This window comes from Larimichthys crocea, chromosome I, assembly GCF_000972845.2.
Source record: "Larimichthys crocea isolate SSNF chromosome I, L_crocea_2.0, whole genome shotgun sequence".
Lineage (NCBI taxonomy): Eukaryota > Metazoa > Chordata > Actinopteri > Sciaenidae > Larimichthys > Larimichthys crocea.
In genome coordinates, this window is record NC_040011.1 from 7,744,133 (window position 1) to 7,769,959 (window position 25,827).

General features: G+C 42.4%; 2 protein-coding genes across 2 annotated transcripts in view; one reads left to right on the forward strand and one right to left on the reverse strand.

Annotated features, from left to right (window-relative positions):
- gpr39 (G protein-coupled receptor 39) overlaps window positions 1–25,827 on the reverse strand; it is a 52,456-nt gene that overhangs the window by 12,028 nt on the left and 14,601 nt on the right. The gene's annotated exons all lie outside the window — the stretch shown is intronic.
- On the forward strand, window positions 17,167–17,992 carry LOC109141267 (LARGE xylosyl- and glucuronyltransferase 1). The gene is made up of 2 exons (XM_019270985.2): window positions 17,167–17,570; window positions 17,726–17,992. The coding sequence occupies exons 1-2, from the start codon at window positions 17,299–17,301 to the stop codon at window positions 17,874–17,876; spliced, it is 423 nt and encodes a 140-aa protein (XP_019126530.1). The 5' UTR covers window positions 17,167–17,298; the 3' UTR covers window positions 17,877–17,992.

Genomic DNA, 25,827 nt, shown 5'->3' on the forward strand with positions numbered 1-25,827 from the left:
CTAAGAGGAATGGTGCACCTTGTTACTGATTAGCCACCAGGACGGTCTTTATTATTAGTGGTCTTACCCTGATCAAGGAGACAGATCGTGTATGAAATGGCAGTATCTTTTTTGTTTTGTTTGGTTTTACCTGTCACATCGGCTCATTGATCAGAGTCTAAGCGTTCATCTGGAAAATTGCCACTGAGTCAGCACAGATCAAGTAACATCCCTGAAAAGAGGAGCGTATGCAGCTGTGTGTGAAGAAGTCACATGCTAAACGACAATCTGACGGTTTCATCAGTGACGTTCCCAAAGCTCCCTGACACACAGACTTACTGCCAGGGGCAAAATATAAACTGTCTGCTAATTAGAAAGTAATTAAACAAGATTATTGGAACAATTCTTGTCTGTCTTTGCTGTAATTGAAGCGTGGAGTGATGGAGCTTCTTAGTGCCATGGTACAGCACACAGTAGGGAAGAACAGCACAAGTGAGCTGTTGTTGATTGTGAATTATGTAGTTAATGCAAGATTACGTAGACATTGGTGCAATACCACTGATTCACTGAGCTTGTTTGCAGTTCCAGGTGTTCTCTCAACAGTTATGCAGACGTTTCTTTTGTAACATTTACATTACATTTAGTCATTTTACTGACGCTTTTAGTGACTTATATAAAAGAGCTGGGTCTTCAGGAGTTGCTAACTATAGTACCACTTGTGGCCACTGGGCAAAACTGGAACCAAAGCTGAGTGGCAGCCAATAACAGTATAAAAAAAAAACATCATCACCAGTTTTCAGAAGCACCGCTTTGAAGCCGAAAATGTGTGGCACTGGCTACCGCCATGTTGGAAGTACTGCCTCTTCCGCCACCCAGCTTCTCTAACAATCAGCAAACAGATGGGCTGAATGACGCCTGGGTGCTCAAATAAGCCATCTGTAACAGCACGTACCAGTCAACCAAAGTTGCCATAGTGTTAATTATGCATGACTTTACCTTAATATCATCTAAACAGGTCAGTTAAAAAAACAAAAAATCACTCTCAGTACAGTTGTCATGAACGGGGAAATTGGCTATAGAGGCCAAAACTGTTTTCTGTACCAGGCTGTAAAGATGTTTATTTCTGGTGTGACGTTGGACATTTTAATATGGACACATCTGGAGCCTGACTCAAGCGGCTGCTCGTGGAATTACAGTTTTTAGCACTTCTGCAATGGCTTCATTTCCCAGCCACGGAGGTTGCTGCTTGGTCATCGCTGATTTTTAGATTAGCCGGGAGGTGGTGGAGACTGGACTACCAAGATGGCAGTCAGAGCCACCACATCCAAAAATCATCATTATGGCTCTTCAGAAACCTGTGGGTGATGTACATGTTTTATAACGTCAGTGGTCAAAGCCAACATTTGCTACTGCTTCACATTAACAGCATTACACTAGCAAAACATGGGGTGACTTTTAGAACTGGGACAAAAACATGATAAGATTTAACAAGATGGCAAATGTTGACATTTGTAAGTACTGACAGCTGTTTTACAATTCACAAATTTTGAGTTTCCTTTAAATTATTTTAAATTATCCTGTTTCTATGTGGCGTTCCTCTTGAGTCAGGTTGAGCAGCTGTCCATACAAACATTCAGACTGACACTAAAACACACACCGACAACTCAAGAGTCCAGGTCCAAACCTGATTATGACACTAAGTGTCTTGTAATGGCATGAATATTCAACAGCACAAACAAACGCTCTAAATTTTGCAGCTGATTTGACTCCGACTTCACTTTTGAGAGTAGGCTGTGGGCTCCAGAAGTACCACACACCAATCAATGTTCAACGGGAGCTTTTCTGAATGCAAAATTTTCTTTCATAACTCAGAGAGGAACTTTTCAAATAGAGGGCAAATAGAAGGCACATCATTGATGGCCTTCATTTCCATGATTGGAAACGGCTCTGTAAATTCAAACTGAATAATCAAGAGAAGTGAAATATTCTCTCCTCCAGTATTTATGGATACCACCTGACCGAGGACTGAATCTTATCTGTTGTCGAATTTGATGTATGACCGGGTATTTAATGCATTTCACCTTAAGTATATGTCAAATCTATACTACTTTCAAAATGAAACGTGTTAATGAGAACCAGCCACTGTTTACACTTGTGCAACCACCTGATTATTAAGTTAATTTTAACAGTTTTATAACAGTTTTATATAACAGCAAATTACTCATGCTTCCTTCTGAATGATTTATTTGTAAATGTGTTTGCAAGATGATGAGGATAATAGGAAATGTTCTGTGGGGAAAATACACAAAGGCCTATAGATAAGTGATTAAATACAATAGCGTTAGCAACATTAGCTGGAAGTAGTACCTTTAAGTGGAAGCTGCAGCAGTGTTTTAAACACTGTGTTTCTTTCTTAATCTCTATTATATGTGAAATCCTACTGTTTAAACAATGGATTGGATTTGAAGAATAATGCCTACCTACTAGTTCAGAAGCAGAGATGTTTCTTGAGAGACAGTTAGTTCAAATAGCTTGATTTTTGTCTGGACTTTTAAATGGATCGGGGACAAGTTCTGCACCAAAAACACTTATAAACCCACAAGCTGTTTTACTGTTACACAGGCTGGAGCATGAAATGTTCACTGACCACTGATGTATCTTATCATGAAATAAGATTATTTAGTATAAAACGTGGTGATAAAGTTTCTGTTTGTGGCCAGCCATGTGGTCGCTTGTTACAATTATACATTTTCTTTTTTTTTATTCTTATTTCTATGCAAGTTTTACATTTAACAACAGACAATTCACTACATAATGCTGTGGAGAAATTGCTGAAGTCAAAGGTCAGAGTCAGTGGTGAGGTCAGGAGGGAAGAAAGTGTTCAGGAGCCTCTGATGTATTATGCTGTAATATTTATTGACGCCTGGCCAAGGAGAATTAGAGACACTCTCATGGTGCATCAGAAGTGCCTGAGTCGGTCTCGACTCACATTCTGCCCAACTCATCCCAGTGGATAGACTTTAAACCCCAAGATAACACCATAAATACTATATGCCCAGGATTAGCCAAAGAGAATGCTTTTACTCATAGAGGTGTTATTGACAGCATATTCTAGTCTGGAGACACAAATGTCTGTTTACGCAGATTGGAACATCAACGGCAAGCTATGTATTATGTCTAAGCAGGCAGCAATAGGTCTCTTCGACCCTGGCTACCACAGTGTTCAGATAGACTTGCACCTACTGTTCTCAACCAAAGCCAAACAATTAATACTGCCGAGGACCTCAAGGCCCACATGGAACCTAAAGATAGAAAATTCCATAACACATAACATCTGTGAATTTGTCAATTGTTTATAATACAGGGACAGCTGTGGCTCAGGAAGTAGAGTGGGTCACCCACTGATCAGATGATCGACGGTTCGATCCAGCCAATGACATCAGTGTATGAATGGTTGAATGAGATATGTAGTGTAAAAGCACTTTGACTGGTCGAAAGACTAGAAAGGCATTATATAAGTACAGTCCATTTACCATTTAAGCGTGTGTAAGAAATCCGTTCCCGCACGCACGATTAAACGTACCGAGAGATAAAGAGGAGAGTAAAACAAATTATATTTTAATTAATGTTATCAACTGATTGGTGGTAAAGGGGAAATTTGAAGTATTTTTACACTCCATTATAATTACTTATTGATGCATTCAGTTGTATTTTGACTTGTCTGATAACCTTTTACATGCATAATGAACTACTCATGTGTGCATTTAATCATGTTACAAGCCATGTAAAAGAGAAAATGAATGCCCTGCAGAACACTGACATGACTAAGTGACTTAGCAACCATCTTATTAGATTTTCTCTATCAAAATTGGATGAAGTTGTCCCGAAAAGTCTGTCCTGTGGACAATAAGCAACCAGTAATGAAGGCAAACATTACCGGAGAGCCTGGTGATGTCGTAGGGGAGGAGCTGGACACTGACGACCGTGGCAGAGAGGAGGATGCTGTCCAGGCTTCATTTCATATTGGACAATGTTTCACACCCTCTCTATGACACGCTGGCTCTGCAGAGGAGCTCCTTCAGAAGCAGACTCCTTTCTCTGAAATGCACCACAGAGCGACACAGGAAATGATTCCTGCCTGTGGTCATTGATCTCTATAATGCCTCCCTCAGCTGACACAAACACGGACAATTACTTTTGCATTGTTGAACTTTATTTCATGTTAATTTGATCTTGTATATACCTTATTTCTGATTCTGACTCTGATTCTGATTCCTGATTTCTGCCTCCGACAGTCAGTACAAATATCCCTTGAACCGTCAGTAGAGAGTAGACCGAAGTGGCATGGATGATTTATACCGACAGAGAGTATAAAGGAGCTTTTTGGAGACTGGGATTTTGGCATATAAACTGCGTAATAATTAGTTTTTGAGTTGCCAGATGGGTGGATTTAACTAGCAGGCCAATTCAGATAGTGCCAGGTAGACATCACAGAAAAAAAAAACATCCTTCATTTCAAATAGTCAAACATTGTCTGATAATTCTGTTAATTTTCTGGCATTAATTGTGTTGTCCCTCATGTCAAACACTCAACTGATAGAAAGTTCAATTAAATCATGAAGAGTGATTGCAAATTGTTTTTGAATAAAAGGTCAATTAAAGTTTCTTCCTTTGCTCTAACAAATGTGTTGAATGTATTACATCTTATCCACAAAAGTCTCTCAGACTGGGAAGATCTAAAGTCATTTATGAGTCTGTCTGGCACAAATAGAGTGATTTCCTCCCTTGCTGCAAATGAAGAAAGAAGTGACTATTGTAAAGTTGGGCTGAAGTCCAGGAAGGGTGTGAATGAATTCATTTTTGGCTCACTAAAACACTTGAATAACTAAGTCACAGAGGAATATTCTTCATATTTAATTTATTTTGAATGTTCTCATGGCGACATGGATACCTGCTGATGGATAACTCTGCTCTGGTAAGTCACCTTTATCTTGTAAACTGATGATATAAAGATGATAGAAATAAATCTACGTTGAATATGTTTCTAAAATGAAAAGACCTGAACAGTTTTGTGCAGCAAGGTATTCACCAGATAGTGTGCATAAGTTCACACAATTTTTTTTAAGATGTAGTAGTCTGAAAGTTGTTAAAAGGTGTGCATTACTGTAACGCATAGAGTCAGTAGACCTGATGATCCCCGTCTCTAGCGGTAGCTTTTGAACTTTATCAGGCTTGTTCGTCGCTTGACGTCATTTGTTGGTATTTACTGCAGTTTTCTTGGGAGAACAGCTTCAGATATCTCTGTGTTTGTTCCAGTTATAGAATATCAAACAATTCAAATTATTCGCAGTGATAGTTATAAATCTAAAGCTGGAGTGATGGGGAAAACTTTAATGGGGCAAATTGGAATTACTTGTTTTCACAAAATAATGACCGACTGTGCTTTGTGCTTAAATCAGTCATGCAAAAATGTGTGCTGGAGGAATACCTAAACAGATTAATCAGATTAAATTTTGTTTTCATTTGACTTTCAGAGAGGGAGTATCGCTTGCTCAAACAAGCCATCTGTAAGGACACATACCTGTCAATCAAATATAAGCCTTAATAGACAAATATAAATAAACAAATATACATTTAGTACAGTTATCATAAATGGGAAAATTAGCTATAGAGACCAAAATCATTTTTTGAACCAGGCTACAAACATGTTTATTTGTGCTGTGAACATTTGTTGACATTTTAACATGGGGGCTTAAGGAGAATGATTCACTTTGGGAGCCAGCCTCAAGAGGACATTTGAGGAACTGCAGTTTCTAGCACTTCTGCCTTGGCTTCACTTTAAAGCCATAGTTCAAAATCCATGTTTGTACACAAAACAGATGGAGATGTAAGTGTAAAAGAAAGAAAAGAGAAAAAAAAGTACTAAAAAACACAGAGGCTGTGTCTGAAATCACTCCCTAACCACTATATACTGCACTATATAGCGACCACGCCATTTAGTAGTGGTGTCCGAATGTTTAGTGTCCACTATATAGTGCACTGCATGTATCCCACAATTCACCGCGAAATGAAGTGAACATCCGATGGTCACTTACCGAAGCAAGATATCCCATCATGCATTGCCAGAAATTCTCTGTGCGTGGAAAGGAAAATAAATATGGCAGACGGACGGGAGACTGTGTACAAATGTAAGTATTTTTCCGTTTAACGTTTGATTCCGAGGTTTAAAACAGGTTGTTAATAGTTTGTATATATGCAATACTATTTAAAAACTTACTGGGGGGTACGCATTAAGCCATTACGGCACCAATCATGGCTAGCGACCGAGGTCAGTACTACAGGTAACTGTTAATGCTGTTTTTCATGTTAAGCTGGAGTAAAAACGTACTACAGCCTATTATAATTCATAAGTAATGTCAGCGAAATTACATTCAAGTGTCAAATAAGCACGGGAGAAGCTTGTTAATTTATTGTAATCTCGCAGGTACCGACGACGATGTGGCAGGTTTAATCCGCCTGAAGAAGGAAAACGATCGCCTTTTTTCAGGCAAACGCTTCGCCTCCGCAGCCGGTTGGGAGTGAGTAAAAGTTACTTCATTCTTCTGAAGCAGTGACGTTATCTCATTAAGATGAAAACTGAGAACAACTGTAAAATGACACGGACTTTTGACTAAATATCATAAGCATTTGACACTGACAGCATTAATGATTGTTATTTGTTGTTGTTTTTATCATCCTGTACGTGTTGTATTTTTCAGAGCTGTTCTGAAAGAAATGGGGCTGACGGGTGTGGTGACCCCTGCCCGGGCGGGCAAAAAGTGGGAAAATCTAAAAAAAACATACAAGGTTAGGATGCATCATAATTAACTACAGCTCTATTTTGTGAAAGCATAGATGAAAGTACAGTGACTTTTAACTTTGTATATTTTCTTTGCTGTGTTTATAAACGAACACTACAGTAATTACACACATCAAATGTGTGTATATTGCAATGTGTGCAGGAGCTGAGGAAGCCACCAACGGAGTGGCACTGAGTCAGGGGAGTCCACTGCCAGGGATTGGAAGTGGTTCTCTCTCATGGATGAGGCAATAGGTGGGAGGCCTTCTATTCGGCCTCCTTGTCTTATTGCCTCAGCCTGGGGGGAGACCCCAGCAGTCTCAGCATCAGCCTCCCCTGATTCAGTGCCACCAGAGCCAGAGTGTCAGGGTGCTGAGCAGGACTCGGAGTCTGAAGAGCTAGCTCCACCAAAGCGACAGTGGCGTGACCCAGTTTTAGAACTGTTGGAGAGGCAGGAGAAGAGGGCAGAGGACCAAGACGGGGACGTGACGGTTCAGGCGACAGTACTGAGATGGGTGACCACGCTGTAAAGAATAATTAAAACTGATAACATGGTGTCATGAAATGATGTGTATTAAAGTTATGACAATACAATCACACTCTGTTGGGTAACTGTTTATAATTAATATTGAGCGACTATCCAAACGCTCATAAAACTATAGTCGCAGAGAGGCTAAGTAGGGAAAAAAATGTTTTACCTGCCGGACGCGCTGGTGGTAGATGAATCAAGGCTCCAGAAACGCATTGCATTTGTAGGCTGCATTTATTTCAAGTCAAACACAAACAAAGGACGATTTCATGTTCAATATGTCCATGCATCTTGTTGACTTTTAGATAAGCAAAACAAAGCAAAGCGGTCAGCAAAGTGGGACTTTCCCCCTCACCCTCTCAGTTCATTCAAATACAAAAAAAAACCCACCAGGTGAAGAACAGCTGATGTTACTACTGCTGACGTAACACCCCACACCATGTGACGCATGTCCCCGTATGTGAAAAATAATAAACTCGTAAAGGCATGCACCCAATTATCACCAACTATGAGCTGGCACCTACAATTACCATCATTAAAAAATTATATTATATTGATAAAAGTGATGACAAAAGCCTTTCTTGTTTATCAATGATAATTGTTTTGTAAATCATCTATAAACATTATTTGGCTGTAGAAAGATGCAACTATCATTGATAAATGGTAAATCAATATTTAAACTTAAGTAATAGAGATGGTTGCAGCTTTATCTAGAAAATGTACATAGATTGTTTAATAAGTAAAGCTTAATTCGCCATTTATTAATGATGGTTAGTACAGTGTGTGACTAAAAGCTGAGTGAAAAGTGACAATACCACTGTTTGACAAAAGCACTGTGGTAGGCTATGAAAACCAATTGGCTCTATGCTCAGCTCCAGCAGGGGGTGTAGTTTGACGGAGGATAGTTTATTGAATTAATTAAAGAAAATGATATCTATTCTAATTAAAAAGGCACTAAAAAGTAGGCTATCACTCACAATTTAACGACGTCTTGCTAGTCTTAGAAGAGCAGTGCATCTTCTCCTTTCTCTCTCTCTCGCTATTCTAGTTCTCCTCCTGGTCATCAATAACTGAATTATTGATAAAACACAAACAGCCAGACTGACAGTAGACAGCATTTCTATAGCGCTATGGGAGTTTTCTAGAATAACAGTGTGTGAATAAGTGTTTTTTTCGGCGGGAGGATGAGAGGAGCGAAACAAATTCATGAGTTGTGGAGCAGTACGACAGTCACGAGGCCAGTTTATTCTATTGTTTATTTTATTACAAATTTCAAAACAAGGCAATTTAAATGGCTTTCTACATTCATTGAAAAAAAAAAAGTGTAAAACGAACAGCATATAATTAAACATTCCAGTAGATTACACTGTAACTTTCTGTTACCAAAGAGCCAAGAGAATAAAATATGAAAATATGCTTAAATAGAAAACAAAATCCGAAAATAAAAAGTACAGGACAGTAATCAAAAGACTCTAATTGAATAAAAATGCAGTAGTAAATGGACAAGTATTATGTGAGACGACATTAATGTGGTACGTTTTAATTGTGCGACAGCAATGACGTAATTACCGGCGACAAGAGAAGTGTCCGAAAATTTCTGTTGAGCTCACTATATAGTCCACTACATTTATTTCCCTATGTAGGGAGTAGGGAGTAGGGAATGAGTGAGTGATTTCGGACACAGCCAGAGAAGTGTTCAGAACTGGCTGCCAACACATCACCATGGCAACAGAAGTTGCAACACATGTTTATGTTTAAAAAAAATGGGCGGGGCAAAATGAAGGCATTTCCTGTCACATGACATGTCACATGACACAAGATGAAAGGCCAAACCAAGACCTTCAAAATCAAAAGTAAACACGGAACCATAAGCAGGTGACAATCATAGAATCTAGACAGCAGTCAGTTCAGACACATAGCCAAACACTCACAAAGACTTGAACATAAACAGCCACTGTTTTTGATTAAGAGACTCAACAAAGAACGAGAAAATGCAGAACATAACAAGGAAAACTTTAACAGATCTGCTAACTGATGACAATAAAATGGTAACCATTCTTTCTGATCTAAAGAAGAAAGAAAAGGAGACCAAATTGAAACATATGGAAATAGTTGAAGAGATGCGAAAAGAACTTAATTTTTACAGGGCAAAACATGAGGAAAGCCGAAATCTCAAGATGGAGGTAACAAATCTAACGCATGAACTGAAAACAACCAAAGAACACTTAAACCACCACGAAGAAGTGGCGGGAAATTTGAAGAAGAAATTAGACACCATCACCCAGGACAAAGATGCAATACAATCAGAGTACATTATCTGCAAACGTGACTTGCTTGGCCAAATCTACACTTATCAGAATGATCTGTACAAAGCCAAATCCAAGTTGGCCAGCCAGGACAACAGCCGTATTCGGGAGATTCAAGCCCTTCATCTGGAGGTGGAGGCACTGACGGAAATCAACCGCGGTTTAGAAAGCAAGTTACAGAAGGCGACTAACCAAAAGTGGGAAATCTCCCAAAAAAATGAAATTATCAAGTTACATGCAAAAAAGTACTCTGAACTCAAAGAACAATTGGATAGAGTGATCAAAGAGAATGAACTCTGCAAGCCAGTAGTTGTCAAACAATGCAAGCACAAGAACAACGATCTGTGCAAGGAGAATCAGGATCTCAAAAACGATTTGTACATCAAGACAAGACAACTGGCTGTTGAGAGCAAAAAACTAGAACAGAAGGATCAAATAATCGAGGAGATGGAGAAGCAGTGCGAGAAGCTGGAGGACAGTATGTCACGGATGCTTCCTCCAGAGAGGGCAGAGTTGATACTCAAGTACCAGTCGGTAATTAGAGAGCAGAGTGAAAAGATTACGTCATTAAAAGCACAGTCTTACATGTTCCAAGTCAAAGCTGAGGAGTGCAAGGCTGAGCTTGAGAAAGCAATTGACAGGGAAGAAACAAACAAAAAATTGTACCTGAATGAGAAAAATCGAAACTATGATTTGATGGAGGCCTTAAAACTGGTGCCTAAAGGCAAATCCATCGCCAATGTGCCTGAAGGCAAATCTGGTAAAGTGAAGCTACCCCCCATCGTCAATGTGCCTCACAATCAGTCGACAGAAAAAGTTACCCCCCAGGAACGCAAAGTCAAAATGGTTGTGTTAAAGCCTGAAGAGAAATTAGTCCTGCCCCCAGTAACCAATACCAGAAAACCTGTTACTTCTTCAGTCGGGCAACGTTTCAACCTTCTCCCACCCCTTCCCAACAGATCTCCACAGTTGCGGACTGCACAACGTAAGAAATTCTTACTGACTGAGCCACATCGTGGCCAAACCCCTTGAAAAGTCCACCTACAGATATGCACTGACATAACAAAATGCCCATAGACCATCTATATATACACACAAACAATAGCTACGTGGTTTTCTCCAGGTGCTCTGGTTTCTTCCCACAGGTTTAATTAATAACTTAAAAAAATATGTGTGTACATGTGACTGAACCACATCGTGGCTAAACATCTTGAGTCCACCTACAGATGTGCACTGACACAACAAAATGCCCATAGACCATCTATATATACACACAAACTCAGCTATGTGGTTTTCTCCAGGTGCTCTGGTTTCTTCCCACAGGTTTAATTAATAACTTAAAAAAATGTGTGTGTATATGTGACTGAACCACATCGTGGCTAAACATCTTGAGTCCACCTACAGATATGCACTGACACAACAAAATGCCCATAGACCATCTATATATACACACAAACACAGCTAAGTGGTTTTCTCCAGGTGCTCTGGTTTCTTCCCACAGGTTTAATTAATAACTTAAAAAAATATGTGTGTATATGTGACTGAACCACATCGTGGCTAAACATCTTGAGTCCACCTACAGATATGCACTGACACAACAAAATGCCCATAGACCATCTATATATACACACAAACTCAGCTATGTGGTTTTCTCCAGGTGCTCTGGTTTCTTCCCACAGGTTTAATTAATAACCTAAAAAAATGTGTGTGTATATGTGACTGAACCACATCGTGGCTAAACATCTTGAGTCCACCTACAGATATGCACTGACACAACAAAATGCCCATAGACCATCTATATATACACACAAACACAGCTACGTGGTTTTCTCCAGGTGCTCTGGTTTTTTCCCACAGGTTTAATTAATAACTTAAAAAACTGTGTGTGTATATGTGTGTGTGAGTGTGTGTGTTTTCGCCAGTTTCTTCCCACAGGTTTCTGAAAAAATTCAACAAAAAAACAAAAACAAATTGTGCAACATGTGGAGTCCGCAACTGTGGAATTCTTCCTGACTGAACCACATCGTGGCTAAACATCTTGAGTCCACCTACAGATGTGCACTGACACAACAAAATGCCCATAGACCATCTATATATACACGTGAAACACAGCTGTTTTTGATTAAAAGACTCAACAAAGAACGAGAAAATGCAGAACATAACGAGGAAAACTATAACAGATCTGCTAACTGATGACAAAAAAATGGTAACCATTATTTCTGATCTAAAGAAGAGAGAAGAGAAGACCAAATTAAAACATAAGAAAATAGTTGAAGAGATGCAAGAAGAACTTGATTTTTACAGGGCAAAACATAAGGACAGCCGAAATCTTAAGATGGAGGTAACAAATCTAACACAGGAATTGAAAACAACCAAAAAACAGTTAAACCGCTACAGAGAAATGGTGGGAAATTTGAAGAAGGAACTAGAAAATTCCCGCAGAAATTTTGAGAGTGACGAGTGGGCTGAACGTCTGGCTGAATCTCCTGTCAGAAAAAGTTTCAACTCCCACCTCCGGAAGAGCTTCGCTCATGTCCCGGGGGAGGTGGGGGACATTGAGTCCGAGTGGACCTTGTTCCGTTCCTCCATTGTCGAGGCGGCTGACCGGAGCTGTGGCCGTAAGGTGGTCGGTGCCTGTCGTGGCGGTGGCCCCCGAACCCGCTGGTAGACACCGGCGGTGAGGGATGCCGTCAAGCTGAAGAAGGAGGTCTACAGAACCTTTTTGGCCTGTGGGAGTCCTGAAGCAGCTGACGGGTATCGACGTGCCAAGCGGAATGCGGCCTCAGCGGTTGCGGAGGCAAAAACTCGGGCGTGGGAGGAGTTTGGTGAGGCCATGGAGAGCGACTTTCGAACGGCTTCGAGGAGGTTCTGGACCACCATCCGGCGGCTCAGGCAGGGGGCGCAGTGCACTGTCAACACTGTGTTCAGTGGGGACGGGGTGCTGCTGACCTCGACTGGGGACGTCTTGGGTCGGAGGAGGGAATACTCCTCAATCCCACCAGCACGTCTTCCCTTGAGGAGGCAGAGTCTGGGGACCCCGTGGTGGTCTCGCCCATCTCTGGGGCTGAGGTCGCTGAGGCAGTCAAAAAACTCCTCGGTGGCAGGGCCCCGGGGTGGTCTAGGCGCAGCCAGGGCGTTGAGGGTCTGCGGTTCGGTGGCCTCAGGATTGGGTCGCTGCTTTTTGCAGACGATCTAGTCCTGTTGGCTTCATCGGAGCGTGACCTTCAGCTCTCTCTGGAGAGGTTTGCAGCCGAGTGCGAAGCGGCTGGGATGAGAATCAGCACCTCCAAATCCGAGGCCATGGTTCTCAGCCGGAAAAGGGTGGAGTGCAGTCTCCGGGTCGGGGATGAGATCCTGCCTCAAGTGGAGGAGTTTAAGTATCTCGGGGTCTTGTTCACGAGGGAGGGAAGGATGGAACGGGAGATCGACCGGCGGATCGGTGCGGCTTCTGCACCGGTCCGTTGTGGTGAAGAAGGAGCTGAGCCGAAAGGCGAAGCTCTCGATTTACCAGTCGATCTACGTTCCTACCCTCACCTATGGTCACAAGCTTTGGGTAGTGACCGAAAGAATGAGATCGCGAATACAAGCGGCCGAAATGAGCTTCCTTCGCAGGGTGGCTGGGCTCTCCCTTAGAGATAGGATGAGAAGCTCAGCCATCCGCGAGGAGCTCAGAGTAGAACCGCTGCTCCTCCGCATCGAGAGGAACCAGTTAAGGTGGCTCGGGCATCTTGTGAGGATGCCTCCCGGACGTCTTCCTGGTGAGATGTTCTGGGCATGTCCCTCCGGGAGGCGGCCCCGGGGAAGACCCAGGACACGCTGGAGGGACTATGATTAGAGGATTGCACTGCTTCGGGACCACCATAGAGGCAGCAAAGTGGTGTTACCACACAAAACATTCAAGGGGAAACTTTCCTTCCCCAAGTCATCTCCATGGACCGAAAGGTCGCTTGAGGGCGGTGGAATGCCTCATGTTGAAGGCCTTGAAGGGGTCCGGGAGCCATTTATCTTCCTGTTCCGTCTGCAGGAAGACCCTGAGGCATTCTGCAGTGAAATTATGGACACCACACTGTCTATGTCTTTTGTTTCCTGTTTTGCTCCTGTTTTATTTTGAAGTTCAGTGTTAGTGTTCAGTGTGTTCAACTAAGACAGGAATAAATATAGCACTAAATTGTAAACACCTGAAACATATCCCAGTGTATATATTTTTCTTTTTTTTAAACAAATTATAAAAATATCAATTAATAATTTAATAATATTTATATATAATTAATAATTTATATTATATTATATACACATAATTAAAATATTATTTACACAGAGTGTGGCCACTTGCTGTTCATAGTCTTCGCCACCAGATGGCCCCCGGAAATGAGTCAAATGGAGTGGTGTGGCTCAATGTGGGTGTGGCTCAACGTTGAGGCACGCCCCAATCTGCGGGAGTTGCTACTACTGTAGAAAGCAAGTTACAGAAGGCGACTAAACAAAAGTGGGAAATCTCCCAAAAAACTGAAATTATGAAGTTGGATGCAAAAAAGTACTCTGTACTCGGAAGGACAGTATGTCGCGGATGCTTCCTCCAGAGAGGGCAGAGTTGACACCCAAGTGCCAGTGGGTAATTAGAGAGCAGAGTAAAAAGATTACGGCATTAAAAGCACAGTCTTGATGTTCCAAGTCAAAGCTGAGGAGTGCAAGGCTGAGCAATACCAGAACACCTGTTACTATGTGGTTTTCTCCAAGTGCTTGTCACACTGCGGTAAGGTCAAGTTGGGTTTTTGTCTTGTCTTGTCATTTCCTGTTTTATTTTGATATTTACCTGCCCTCTCGTTTCAGGTCACTTGCTCTTCCTCATGTGTCACCGGTCTGATTGTCTTCCCCGCCCTGATTGTTTCTACCTGTTCCCCATTACCCTGTGTATATATTGTCTGCGTCTCCCTTTGTCTTGTGCCAAAGTGTTTCCTCCTACGATTGATCACCTAAGCCTTCTTTCTTGCCTGTCCACAGCCTTAGCCTTGTTGCGTGAGTGTTCCTTTGTTTTTTTTGTTTTTTTTAAATAGTTGAAGAGATGCGAAAAGAACTTAATTTTTACAGGGCAAAACATGAGGAAAGCCGAAATCTCAAGATGGAGGTAACAAATCTAACACAGGAATTGAAAACCACCAAAGAACACTTAACCCTTGTATGGTATTCGGGTCTGTGGGTTGAGCTGGTGACTGCCTACAGCTGCAAAAGGAGAACCCTACGCTGGCCACTGGTGATATTCTTTGACATGTTGGACATATCAGCGTACAACGCCTTTGTCATCTGGATGGCACTGAACACCGAGTGGAACAGGGGGAGGCTCCAGAGGAGACGCCTCTTTCTTGAGGAACTGGGGAAGGCACTGGTGAGACCTCAAATTCTCAACAGACAGCGCATTCCAAGAACACCAGCTACGAACTCTGCAAGCCGGTAGTTCTCAAAGAATGCAAGCACAAGAACAACGATCTGTGCAAGGAGAATCAGGATCTCAAAAACAATTTGTACAGCAAGACACGACAACTGGCTGTTGAGAGCAGAAACCTGGAACAGAAGGATCAAATAATCGAGGAGAAGGAGAAGCAGTGCGAGAAGCTGAAGGACAGTATGTCACGGATGCTTCCTCCAGAGAGGGCAGAGTTGATACCCAAGTGCCAGTGGGTAATTAGAGAGCAGCGTAAAAGGATTATGGCATTAAAAGCACAGTCTTACATGTTCCAAGTCAAAGCTGAGGAGTGCAAGGCTGAGCTTGAGAAAGCAATTGACAGGGAAGAAACAAACAAAAAATTGTGCACATGAAGGATGGTGTTCTGGTCCCCAAGCTTTTAACCAAAGAACCATTACAGGCAAAATGTCTAGAGTTGACGACCTGTGGATGCAAGGAGAGTGGAAGTCAGTGCAGCACCAGGCAGTGTCGATGTCGAAGAGGTGGGATGTATTGCTGTGGGGCAGCAATACATCTTGTTTCTTAGTGCTTAGTAAAGTTGTTTTTCAGCCTCCCAGGAGAGATTTTCAGTTAGTGTTTTGCAGCCTTTTGATTTTCCTCATTGTGAGTGATTTTGATTTTGATAATTTTATAAAGCAGTTTAGAATTTTTTTCCTCCTTTGGAGTTATTTTTGTTTTCCATAGTTTAGGCCTGTTTAGGCCTGTCTCACTTTGTCGAGGGTTTTTTTTAATTCAATAAATAAAGCTCATTGACACCTCTGCGCCTGAGTCATGTTTCTGAGTCCGGCTTGACAGTGCTCTGGTTTCTTCCCACAGGTTTAATTAATAACTTCAATAAAAAAAAGTTTTTAGCACTGAGTGTTTTTTTGCCTCTGACTTTTTTAATTCAACATCTCTAAAAATTTAGTGTAAAAAAAAATTCAACATCTTAAAAAATTCAACGTTACGGAAGCACGTTGCATTCACCGGATTAAAAAAAAAAAAAATCAGACACCTTATCTCGTGATTGCGAGAAAAGGTGTCTAATATTTTTTTTCTCGTAATTGCAACATCCTGATTTCGTAATTATGAGAAAAAGAAAGGTGCCACATTGGCCACTGCATTTCGGTAAAGTTAGAAAGATGTTGGCAGATTCGAACTTCCAGGATCGAAAACTGTTAAGTGAAATGTTACTACAAAACACGCGCCCTAGTAAGATAGGCAACAGTAGTAAGATAGGCAATGAGCTACAACCTAATGTTCATCAAAACGAGCCATCCTCGGAGCCCCACCAAGAACATTAGCGTTTACGTGCAGCCACCTGTGAGAGCCATAGACATATACATAGACGATTCATTGAGCAGGTTGGTCTGTTGCTGCGTTACGTTAACGCGTCCGCCATATTGGGCGTTGCAGATCTGCCCCGTAAACTAATACAAGGAAACATACTGAACTTCATAAAGTGCCTTTCTACAAAGTGCTTTAAGTTACTAATGTGTGTAACACGGTTACTGTGATGATAAATATTGAAATACTTATATTTAACATTTAATCTGTGTCTATAATAACCAGATCCTGATGTAGATGTGACATGAGGGAATTTTTTCTGAATAAAGAGCACTAACGTTTACATTTAACTGAATTTGATTAATCGTCTTTATATTCACATTGATGAACATATATATATATATACAGCAAATATAAACAGTATAAATATGGCAAATATAAAAAGCATAAAACAGTGTGAATATATCAAAAATACACCCGGAGGGGGGTGCACATTGATGAGCATATATATACAAGGGGGCATTAATGAACATACATATTTATACAGCTATACAATTGCAGTCTGTGTGTGTGTTTCCAAGTTAAAAACCTTGGAAAAGAATACTCTTGCACAGCTTTTCCGTGTGTTGCCACTCTGCAACTTAAGGGTTGCGCTCCACTTTGCCACATCCAAAATGGCAGTGCTGTCGACGTACGATTCAGCGCTCAATGCAGCGTCTATGTATATATGTCTATGGTTCCACTATTGTGGAGTCGTGATCTCACTGAGCAGTAGCTGAGATTCCCTCGTGGTCAAGACAGCAGGAGCATGTTATTATTTTGTTTACTGATGTTCTGGTTTTGTTTGCATGAGTTATTATGATTTAATACTCCATCTTGAGGTCACCTGTCCCTGTGTCCGGCCCTCTGCAGGCTCCAGATGTTGGAGGCCATCTGTAAGCACTGGGAAGGCCCCATCAGCCTGGCCCTGTACCTGTCAGATGCCGAGGCGCAGCAGTTCCTGCGCTACGCTCAGGGCTCTGAGGTGCTGATGAGCCGCGGAAATGTGGGTTACCACATCGTCTACAAGGAGGGACAGTTCTACCCAGTCAACCTGCTGCGAAATGTGGCCATGCGGCAGGTCAACACACCTTACATGTTCCTGTCAGACATTGACTTCCTGCCCATGTACGGCCTCTATGAGTACCTCAGGTGAGAAGAAGAATCATATAGAAACCAGCTGTTGGCAATGTTACTGCCACCTTTATGCAGTTCATTACAAGTTATTACATTTTTTTATGGGCTATTGCACATGTGCTGTCGTATTATACGGTATGTAATCTAATCTACTGTGTGTTTGTTTGCAGGAAGTCAGTGGTGCAGCTGGACATGGCCAACACCAAGAAAGCTCTGGTGGTTCCAGCTTTTGAGACACTGCGGTATCGCCTGTCCTACCCGAAGTCCAAGGCCGAGCTGCTCTCTCAGCTTGACATGGGCACGCTCTTCACCTTCAGGTGATCCACTCCACTGTGTCTGCTGCCTGCAGGTTTAACATTCTTCATCTTTTCATCTAACAAAACGCAACAGCAGCTCTCTTCATTTCCTCATCCGAAGTAGAAGTTGTGTAAATCGATAATATTGATTTATGCGGGGGGGGGTCTATTTTTTCTATTATATAAAAATAAACGTTATTTACCTTTAAAAATGCATTTAATTTAAAACATTAATTTGCTTCCATGTGCTGTTATTACGCCCACTACAACTACGCAACCTGCCCTAGCAACCTGCTGTCTAATGTATACAGCAGCGCAGATCTGTTTCCTCGATTGTGATTCATATGTTTTAGACTATTTGATATTGAGCCGACCTTTTTGGTTTTGTTTTTTTTTATTTAATGAAACATATTTGTTCACGTTGTCTGTTGCAAGGGGGACACAGGACATTTGTTTTCCACAGGTTACAGCGCACGCAGTGCCAATTAGTGTTCCAACCGTGCGTCAAGTAAAGAGGCTGCAAGGATGTTCTGGCTGCTGTCACGTTACTTATCAGCTACTTTTCAATAATGTTGTGAAATCTGTGGAATTGTTGTATTTTTGACAGAAAACGTTTTAAAAGATATATTTAAAATATATATATATATTTTAAAATAATCAACTCATCTAGCGGGTCAGATATAATTGATGGAGGGCCAGTTTTGGCATGATTCTGTCGCGTGTATCTTGCGTGAATACGGCCGGCTTGCTACGCTGCCGTTCGGGCCAACACGCGCCCGGTGTCCGTTGCGCCGGGCAAAGGACGCAGCTAAAACGTCCTGTGTGCGTCCTGTGTTAGTTGGCCTTTAAACGCGTCGCCTACACCTGCATAAACTCAGGCGCATGTGCCACGCTTGTCTCAATGTACAGTAATTATTTACTTTATGATGATGAATTTTGAGTTTAACACTGCTTCTTCACAATTCAAGCAGTCCATGTATTACCAAGAGAGCTGATGTGACAGTTTGGCTATTTCAGTCACACGTGCACATGTTAAGGCGTCTGAGCGTTGGCTTAGTACAATAGTGACACACAACTAGAAATGGCATTTCCCCGCTGCGCCACTGGTCCCAGTTTTTTGTTATCATTGCTGTTGTGCATGTTTTGTGTTTTGTTGTTAAAAATAAATAAAAATTTCAAAAAATATCCTGACAGCTCTGATGGGGCTTGGGATTCAGTTATGCTTTCTTCTAAACGTGTATATATTTATATTTCATGTTTATTGCTGTTTGCAGCAGGGATATATATATATATATATTATATATATATATATATATATATATATATATAATATGTGTCATCAAGTGAAATATAAAGACGATTAATCAAATTCAGTTAAATGTATAACGTGTTGTTGCTCTTTATTCAGAAAAAATTCCCTCATGTCACATCCAAATCAGGATCTGGTTATTATAGACACAGATTAAATGTTAAAATAAGTATTTGCAATATTTATCATCACGTAACCGGGTTACACACATTAGTAACTTAAAAGCACTTTGTAAGAAAGGCACTTTATGAATTTCGTACGTTTCCTTGTATTAGTTTACGGGGCAGGGCAGTCTGCAACGCCCAATATGGCGGACGCGTTAACGTAACGCAGCAACAGACCAACCTGCTCAATGAATCGTCTATGTATATGTCTATGGCTCTCACAGTGGCTCGACGTTAAAACGCTAATGTTCTGGTGGGGCTCCGAGGATGGCTCGTTTTGATGAACATAGTTGTAGCTCATTGCCTATCTTACTACTGTTGCCTATCTTATAGGGCGCGTGTTTTTGTGAGTAACTTTTCCCTTAACAGTTTTCGATCCTGGAAGTTCGAATCTGCCAACATCTTTAACTTACGAAATGCCAGTGGCCAATTGTGTGCACCTTTATTTTTCTCTAATTACGAAATCAGGATGTTGCAATTACGAGAAAAAAAATATTAGACACCTTTTCTCGCATCACGAGATAAGGTGTCGATTTTTTTTTTTTTTAATCCGGTGAATGCAACGTGCTCCGAACGTTGAATTTTTTAAGATGTGATTTTTTTTTAACCTAAATTTTTAGAGAGTGTTGAATTAAAAAAGCAGAGGCAAAAAAACATCAGTGCTAAAAACTTTTTTTTATTGAAGTTATTAATTAAACCTGTGGGAAGAAACCAGAGACTGTCAAGCCGGACTCAGAAACATGACTCAGCGCAGAGGTGTCATGAGCTTATTTATTGAATTAAAACAAACCCTCGACAACAGTGAGACGTCGCATGAAACAGGCCTAAACTATGGAAAACAAAAATACTCCAAAGGAGGAAAAAAACAAAAAATTCTAACTGCTTTATAAAATATCAAAATCAAAATCACTCACAATGAGGAAAATCAAGGCTGCAAAACACTAACTGAAAATCTCTCCTGGGGGGGCTGAAAAACAACTTTACTAAGCACTAAGAAACAAGATGTATTGCTGCCCACAGCAATACATCCCACCTCTTCGACATCGACACTGCCTGGTGCTGCACTGATTTCAACTCTCCTTGCATCCACAGGTAGTCAACTCTAGACATTTTGCCTGTAATGGTTCTTTGGTTAAAAGCTTGGGGACCAAACACCATCCTTCATGTGCACAATTTTTTGTTTGTTTCTTCCCTGTCAATTGCTTTCTCTAGCTCAGCCATGCACTCCTCAGCTTTGACTTGGAACATGTAAGACTGTGCTTTTAATGCCATAATCCTTTTACGCTGTCTCTAATTACCCACTGGCACTTGGGTATCAACTCTGCCCTCTCTGGAGGAAGCATCCGTGACATACTGTCCTTCAGCTTCTCGCACTGCTTCTCCTTCTCCTCGATTAATTTGATCCTTCTGTTTCCAGGTTTTCTGCTCTCAACAGCCAGTTGTCGTGTCTTGCTGTACAAATTGTTTTTGAGATCCTGATTCTCCTTGCACAGATCGTTGTTCTTGTGCTTGCATTCTTGAGAACTACCGGCTTGCAGAGTTCGTTAGCTGTGTTCTTGGAATGCGCTGTTCCTTGAGGATTTGAGGTCTCACAAGTGCCTTCCCCCGTTCCTCAAGAAAGAGGAGTCTCCCTGGAGCCTCCACCTGTTTCCATCGGTGTTCATGCCATCAGATGCAAAAGCGTTGTACGTGATATGTCCAACTGTCAAAGAATATCACCAGTGGCCAGCGTAGGTTCTCCTTTTGCAGCTGTGGGAGAGTAGTCACCAGCTTCAACCACAGGGGGACCCGAATACCATACAGGGTTAAGTGTTCTTTGGTGGTTTTCAATTCCCTGTGTTAGATTTGTTACCTCCATCTTGAGATTTCGGCTTTCCTCATGTTTTGGCCTGTAAAAATTAAGTTCTTTTCGCATCTCTTCAACTATTTCAAAACAAAAAAAAAAACAACGGAACACGCACGCAACAGGCTAAGGCTCGTGGCAGGCAAGAAGAAGGGCTTAGGTGATCAATCGTAGGAGGAAAACTCTTGGCACAAGACCAAAGGGAGACGCAGACACATATAAATACACAGGGTAATGGGGAAACAGGTAGAACAATCACGGGACGGAGGGGAGACAATCATACTGGGACCATTGACACATGAGGAAGAGCAAGTGACCTGAAACGAGAGGGCAGGTAAAAATATCAAAATAAAACAGGAAATGACAAGACAAGACAAAAACCCAACTTGACCTTATCCGCAGTGTGACAAGCACTGGAGAAAACCACATAGTAACAGGTGTTCTGGTATTGCTCAGCTTGCACTCCTCAGCTTTGACTGGAACACAAGACTGTGCTTTAATGCCGTAATCTTTTTACTCTGCTCTCTAATACCCACTGGCACTTGGGTGTCAACTCTGGCCCTTTCTGGAGAGAGCAGCCGCGACATACTGTCCTTCAGAGTACAGAGTACTTTTTTGCATCCAACTTCATAATTTCATTTTTTGGGAGATTTCCCACTTTTGTTTAGTCGCCTTCTGTAACTTGCTTTCTACGTATTAGCAACTCCCGCAGATTGGGGCGTGCCTCAACGTTGAGCCACCCCCACATTGAGCCACACCACCCCATGTTGACTCATTTCCGGGGGCCATCTGGTGGCGAAGACTATGAACGCAAGTGGCCACACTGTGTAAAATTAATATTTTAAATTATGTGTAATATAATATATATAAATTATTAATATATATATAATATTATTATTAAATATTATTATTTTTATTATTTGTTTAAAAAAAAGAAAAATATATACACTGGGTATGTTTCAGGTGTTTAATTTAGTGCTATATTTATTCCTGTCTTAGTTGAACACACTGAACACTAACACTGAACTTCAAAATAAACAGGAGCAAAACAGGAAACAAAAGACATAGACAGTAGTGGTGTCCATAATTTCACTGCAGAATGCCTCATGGTCTTCTGCAGACTGAACAGGAAGATAATGGCTCCCGGACCCCTTCAAGGCCTTCAACATGAGGCATTCCACCGCCCTCAAGCGACCTTTCGGTCCATTGAGATGACTTGGGAGGAAAGTTTCCCCTTGAATGTTTGTGTGGTACAACCACTTTGTGCCTCTATGGTGTCCCGAAGCAGTGCATCCTCCTAATCCATAGTCCCTCCAGCGTGTCATGGGTCCTTCCCCGGGGCCGCCTCCCGGAGGGAGGGACATGCCAGAACATCTCAACCCAGGGAAGACGTCCAGGAGCATCCTCACACGATGCCCCGAGCCACCTCAAACTGGTTCCCTCGATGCTGAGGAGCAGCGGTTTCTACTTGAGCTCCTCGACGGATAGGCCCGGCTTTCTCACCCTATTCTAGAGGAGAGCCCAGCCACCCTGCGAAGAAGCTCAAATTTCACCGCTTGTATTCGCGATCTCATTCTTTCGGTCCACTACCCAAAGCTTGTGACCATAAAGTGCAGGGTAGGAAACTGTAGATCGACTGGTAAATCGAGAGCTTCGCCTTTCGGCTCAGTCCTTCTTCCACCCACAACGGGACCGGTGCAGAGTCCGCATCAACTGCGAGAAAGCCCGCACCGATCCGCCGGTCCCGAATCTTCCCATTCCATCCGTCCCGCAACTCGTGAACAAACCACCGAAATACTTAAACTCCTCCACTTGGGGCAAGGTCCATCCACGACCGGAGACTGGCACTCCACCCTTTTCCCGCTGAGAACCATGGCCCTCGGGATTTGGAGGTGCTGATTCTCACCCAGCCGCTTCGCCTCGGCTGCAAAACCGCTCCAGAGAGTCTGAAGGTCACGCTCCATGAAGACCAACAGCGACTAGATCGTCCGCAAAAAGCAGCGACCCAATCCTGAGGCCACGAACCGCCAGCCCTCAACCCCTGGGCTCGCGACCCCCCCGGGGCCCTGCAACAGGGGGGGGGGAGAGGAGGGTTTTTGACTACCCTCAGCGACTCAAGCCCAGCGATGGGCAAGACCACCACGGGGTCCCCAGACTCTGCCTCCTCAAGGGAAGACCGTGGTTCTGGGGGATTGAGGAGTCCTTCGAATAGTAATTCCCTCCTCCGACCCAAGACGGTGCCCCAGTCGAGGTAGCAGCACACCCAGTCCCCACTGAAACACAGTGTTGACCGTGCAACTGCTTCACCCCCTGCATGAGCCGCCGATGGTGGTCCAGGAACCTTCCTCGAAGCCGTTCGAAAGTCGCTCTGCCATGGCCTCACCAAAACGCCCCCACGCCTGAGTTTTTTGCTCCGCAAACCGCCGAGGCCCGCATCCGCATTGGCACGTCGATACCGTCACTGATTCAGGACTCCCACAGGCCAAAAGGTGTCTGTAGACCTCTTCTCTCGCTTGACGGCATCCCCTCACCGCGGTGTCACCCAGCGGGTTCGGGGGGCCACCCACGACAGGCACCGACCACCCTTACGACCACAGTCCGGTCCAGACGCCGCGGATCAATGGAGGAACGGAAAGGTCCACTCGGACTCCATGTCCCCCCCACCTCTACTGGGACATGAGCGAAGCTCTTCCGGAGGTGGAGTTGAAACTCTTTCTGCCAGGAGATTCAGCCAGACGTTCAGCCCACTCGTCACTCTCAAAATTTGCTTGGGAATTTTCTAGTTCTCTTTCAAAATTCCCACACCATTTCTCTGTACGGTTTAACTGTTGTTTGGTTTGTTTTTCAATTCCTGTGTTAGATTTGTTACCTCCCCACTAAGATTTCGGCTTGTCACTTTATGTTTTTCCCGTGTAAAAATCACAGTTCTTCTTGCATCCTTCGACTTTTTCTATGCTTTTATTTAATTGGTCTTCTCTTCTCTCTTCTTTAGATCAGAAAATGGTTTTACCTTTTTTTGTCATCAGTTAACAAAAACAGCAGATCTGTTATAGTTTGGTCTCGTTATGTCTGCGCATTTTCCTCGTTCTTTGTTGAGTCTTTTAATCAAAAACAGCTGTGTTTCAAACTGTATATAGAGGATGGTCTATGGGCATTTGTTTGTGTCAGTGCACACTGTAGGTGGACTCAACTGTTTTAGCCATGATGTGGTTAGTTTCCAGGAAGAATTCCACAGTGGGACTCCACATTGCGGACCACATGTTGAAGCACAATTGTTTTTTTGTTTTTTTGTGAATTTTTTTCAGAAACTGTGGGAAGAAACTACTGGCGACAAAACACACACATATACACACACATTTTTTAAGGTTATTAATTAAACCTGTGGAAAAACAAGAGACTGGAGAAAACCAGTAGTGATGTTTGGTGTATATATAGAATGACTATGGGCTTTTGTTTGTCAGTGCATATCGTAGGTGGAACTCCAAGTGTTTAGCCACGATGTGGTTCAGTCACATATACAACACACATTTTAGGTTATTAATAAACCTGTGGGAAGAAAACCAGAGCACACTGGAGAAAACCACATAGCTGAGTTTGTGTGTCGTTATATAGATGGTACTATGGGGCCATTTTTTTTGTGTGGTCAGTGCATAGCTGTAGGTGGATCAAGTGATGTTACCAACGATGTGGTTCAGTCACAAGTACACACATATTTTTTGTTAAGTTATTATTAAACCGTGGGAAGACCAGAGCACCTGGAAAAAACCACGTAGCTCTTGTTTGTGTGTAAATAGATGTCTATGGGCATTTTTGTTATGGTCAGTGCATATCTGTAGGTGGACGTTTCACGGGGTTTGGCCCACGATGTGGCCCTCAGTCCAGTTAAGGAATTTCTTACGTTGTGCAGTCCGCCCCAACTGTGAAGGACTGGTTGGGAAGGGGTGGGGAAGGTTTGAAACGTTGCCCGACTGAAGAAAGTAACAGTTTTCTGGTATTGGTTACTGGGGGCAGGACTAAATTTTCCTTTCAGGTTTAACACAACCATTTTGACTTTGCGCTTCCTGGGGGGTAAACTTGTTTTCTTGTCGACTGATGTGAGGCACATTGAGATGGGGGGCTTCACTTTAACCAGATTTTCCGTTCAGGCACATTGACGATGGGGGGTAGCTTCACTTTACCAGTTTTGCCTTCAGGCACATGCGATGTATTGCCTTCAGGCACCGCCTTTAAGGCCTCCATCAATCATAGTTTCGGATTTTTCTCATTCAGGTATCAATTTTTTGTTTGTTCTCTTCCCTGTCAATTGCTTTCTCAAGCCAGCCTTGACACTCCTCAGCCTTTGACTTGGAACATGTAGACGGTGCTTTAATGACGTAATCTTTTCATTACGTGCTCTCTAATTTACCGGACTGGTAACTTGAGTATAACTCTGCGCCTCTCTGGAGGAAGCATCGTGACATACTGTACTCCACTTCTCGCACTGCTTCTGCCATCCTCCTACGATTATTTGTCCCTTCTGTTCCTAGTTTTTTGCTCTCAACAGCCAGTTTGTCTTGTCCTTGATGTACCAAATTCGTGTTTTGAGATCCTGATTCTCACTTGCACAGCAATCGTTTTCTTGTGCTTGCCGATTGTTTTGACACACTCGACTGGCTTGCGG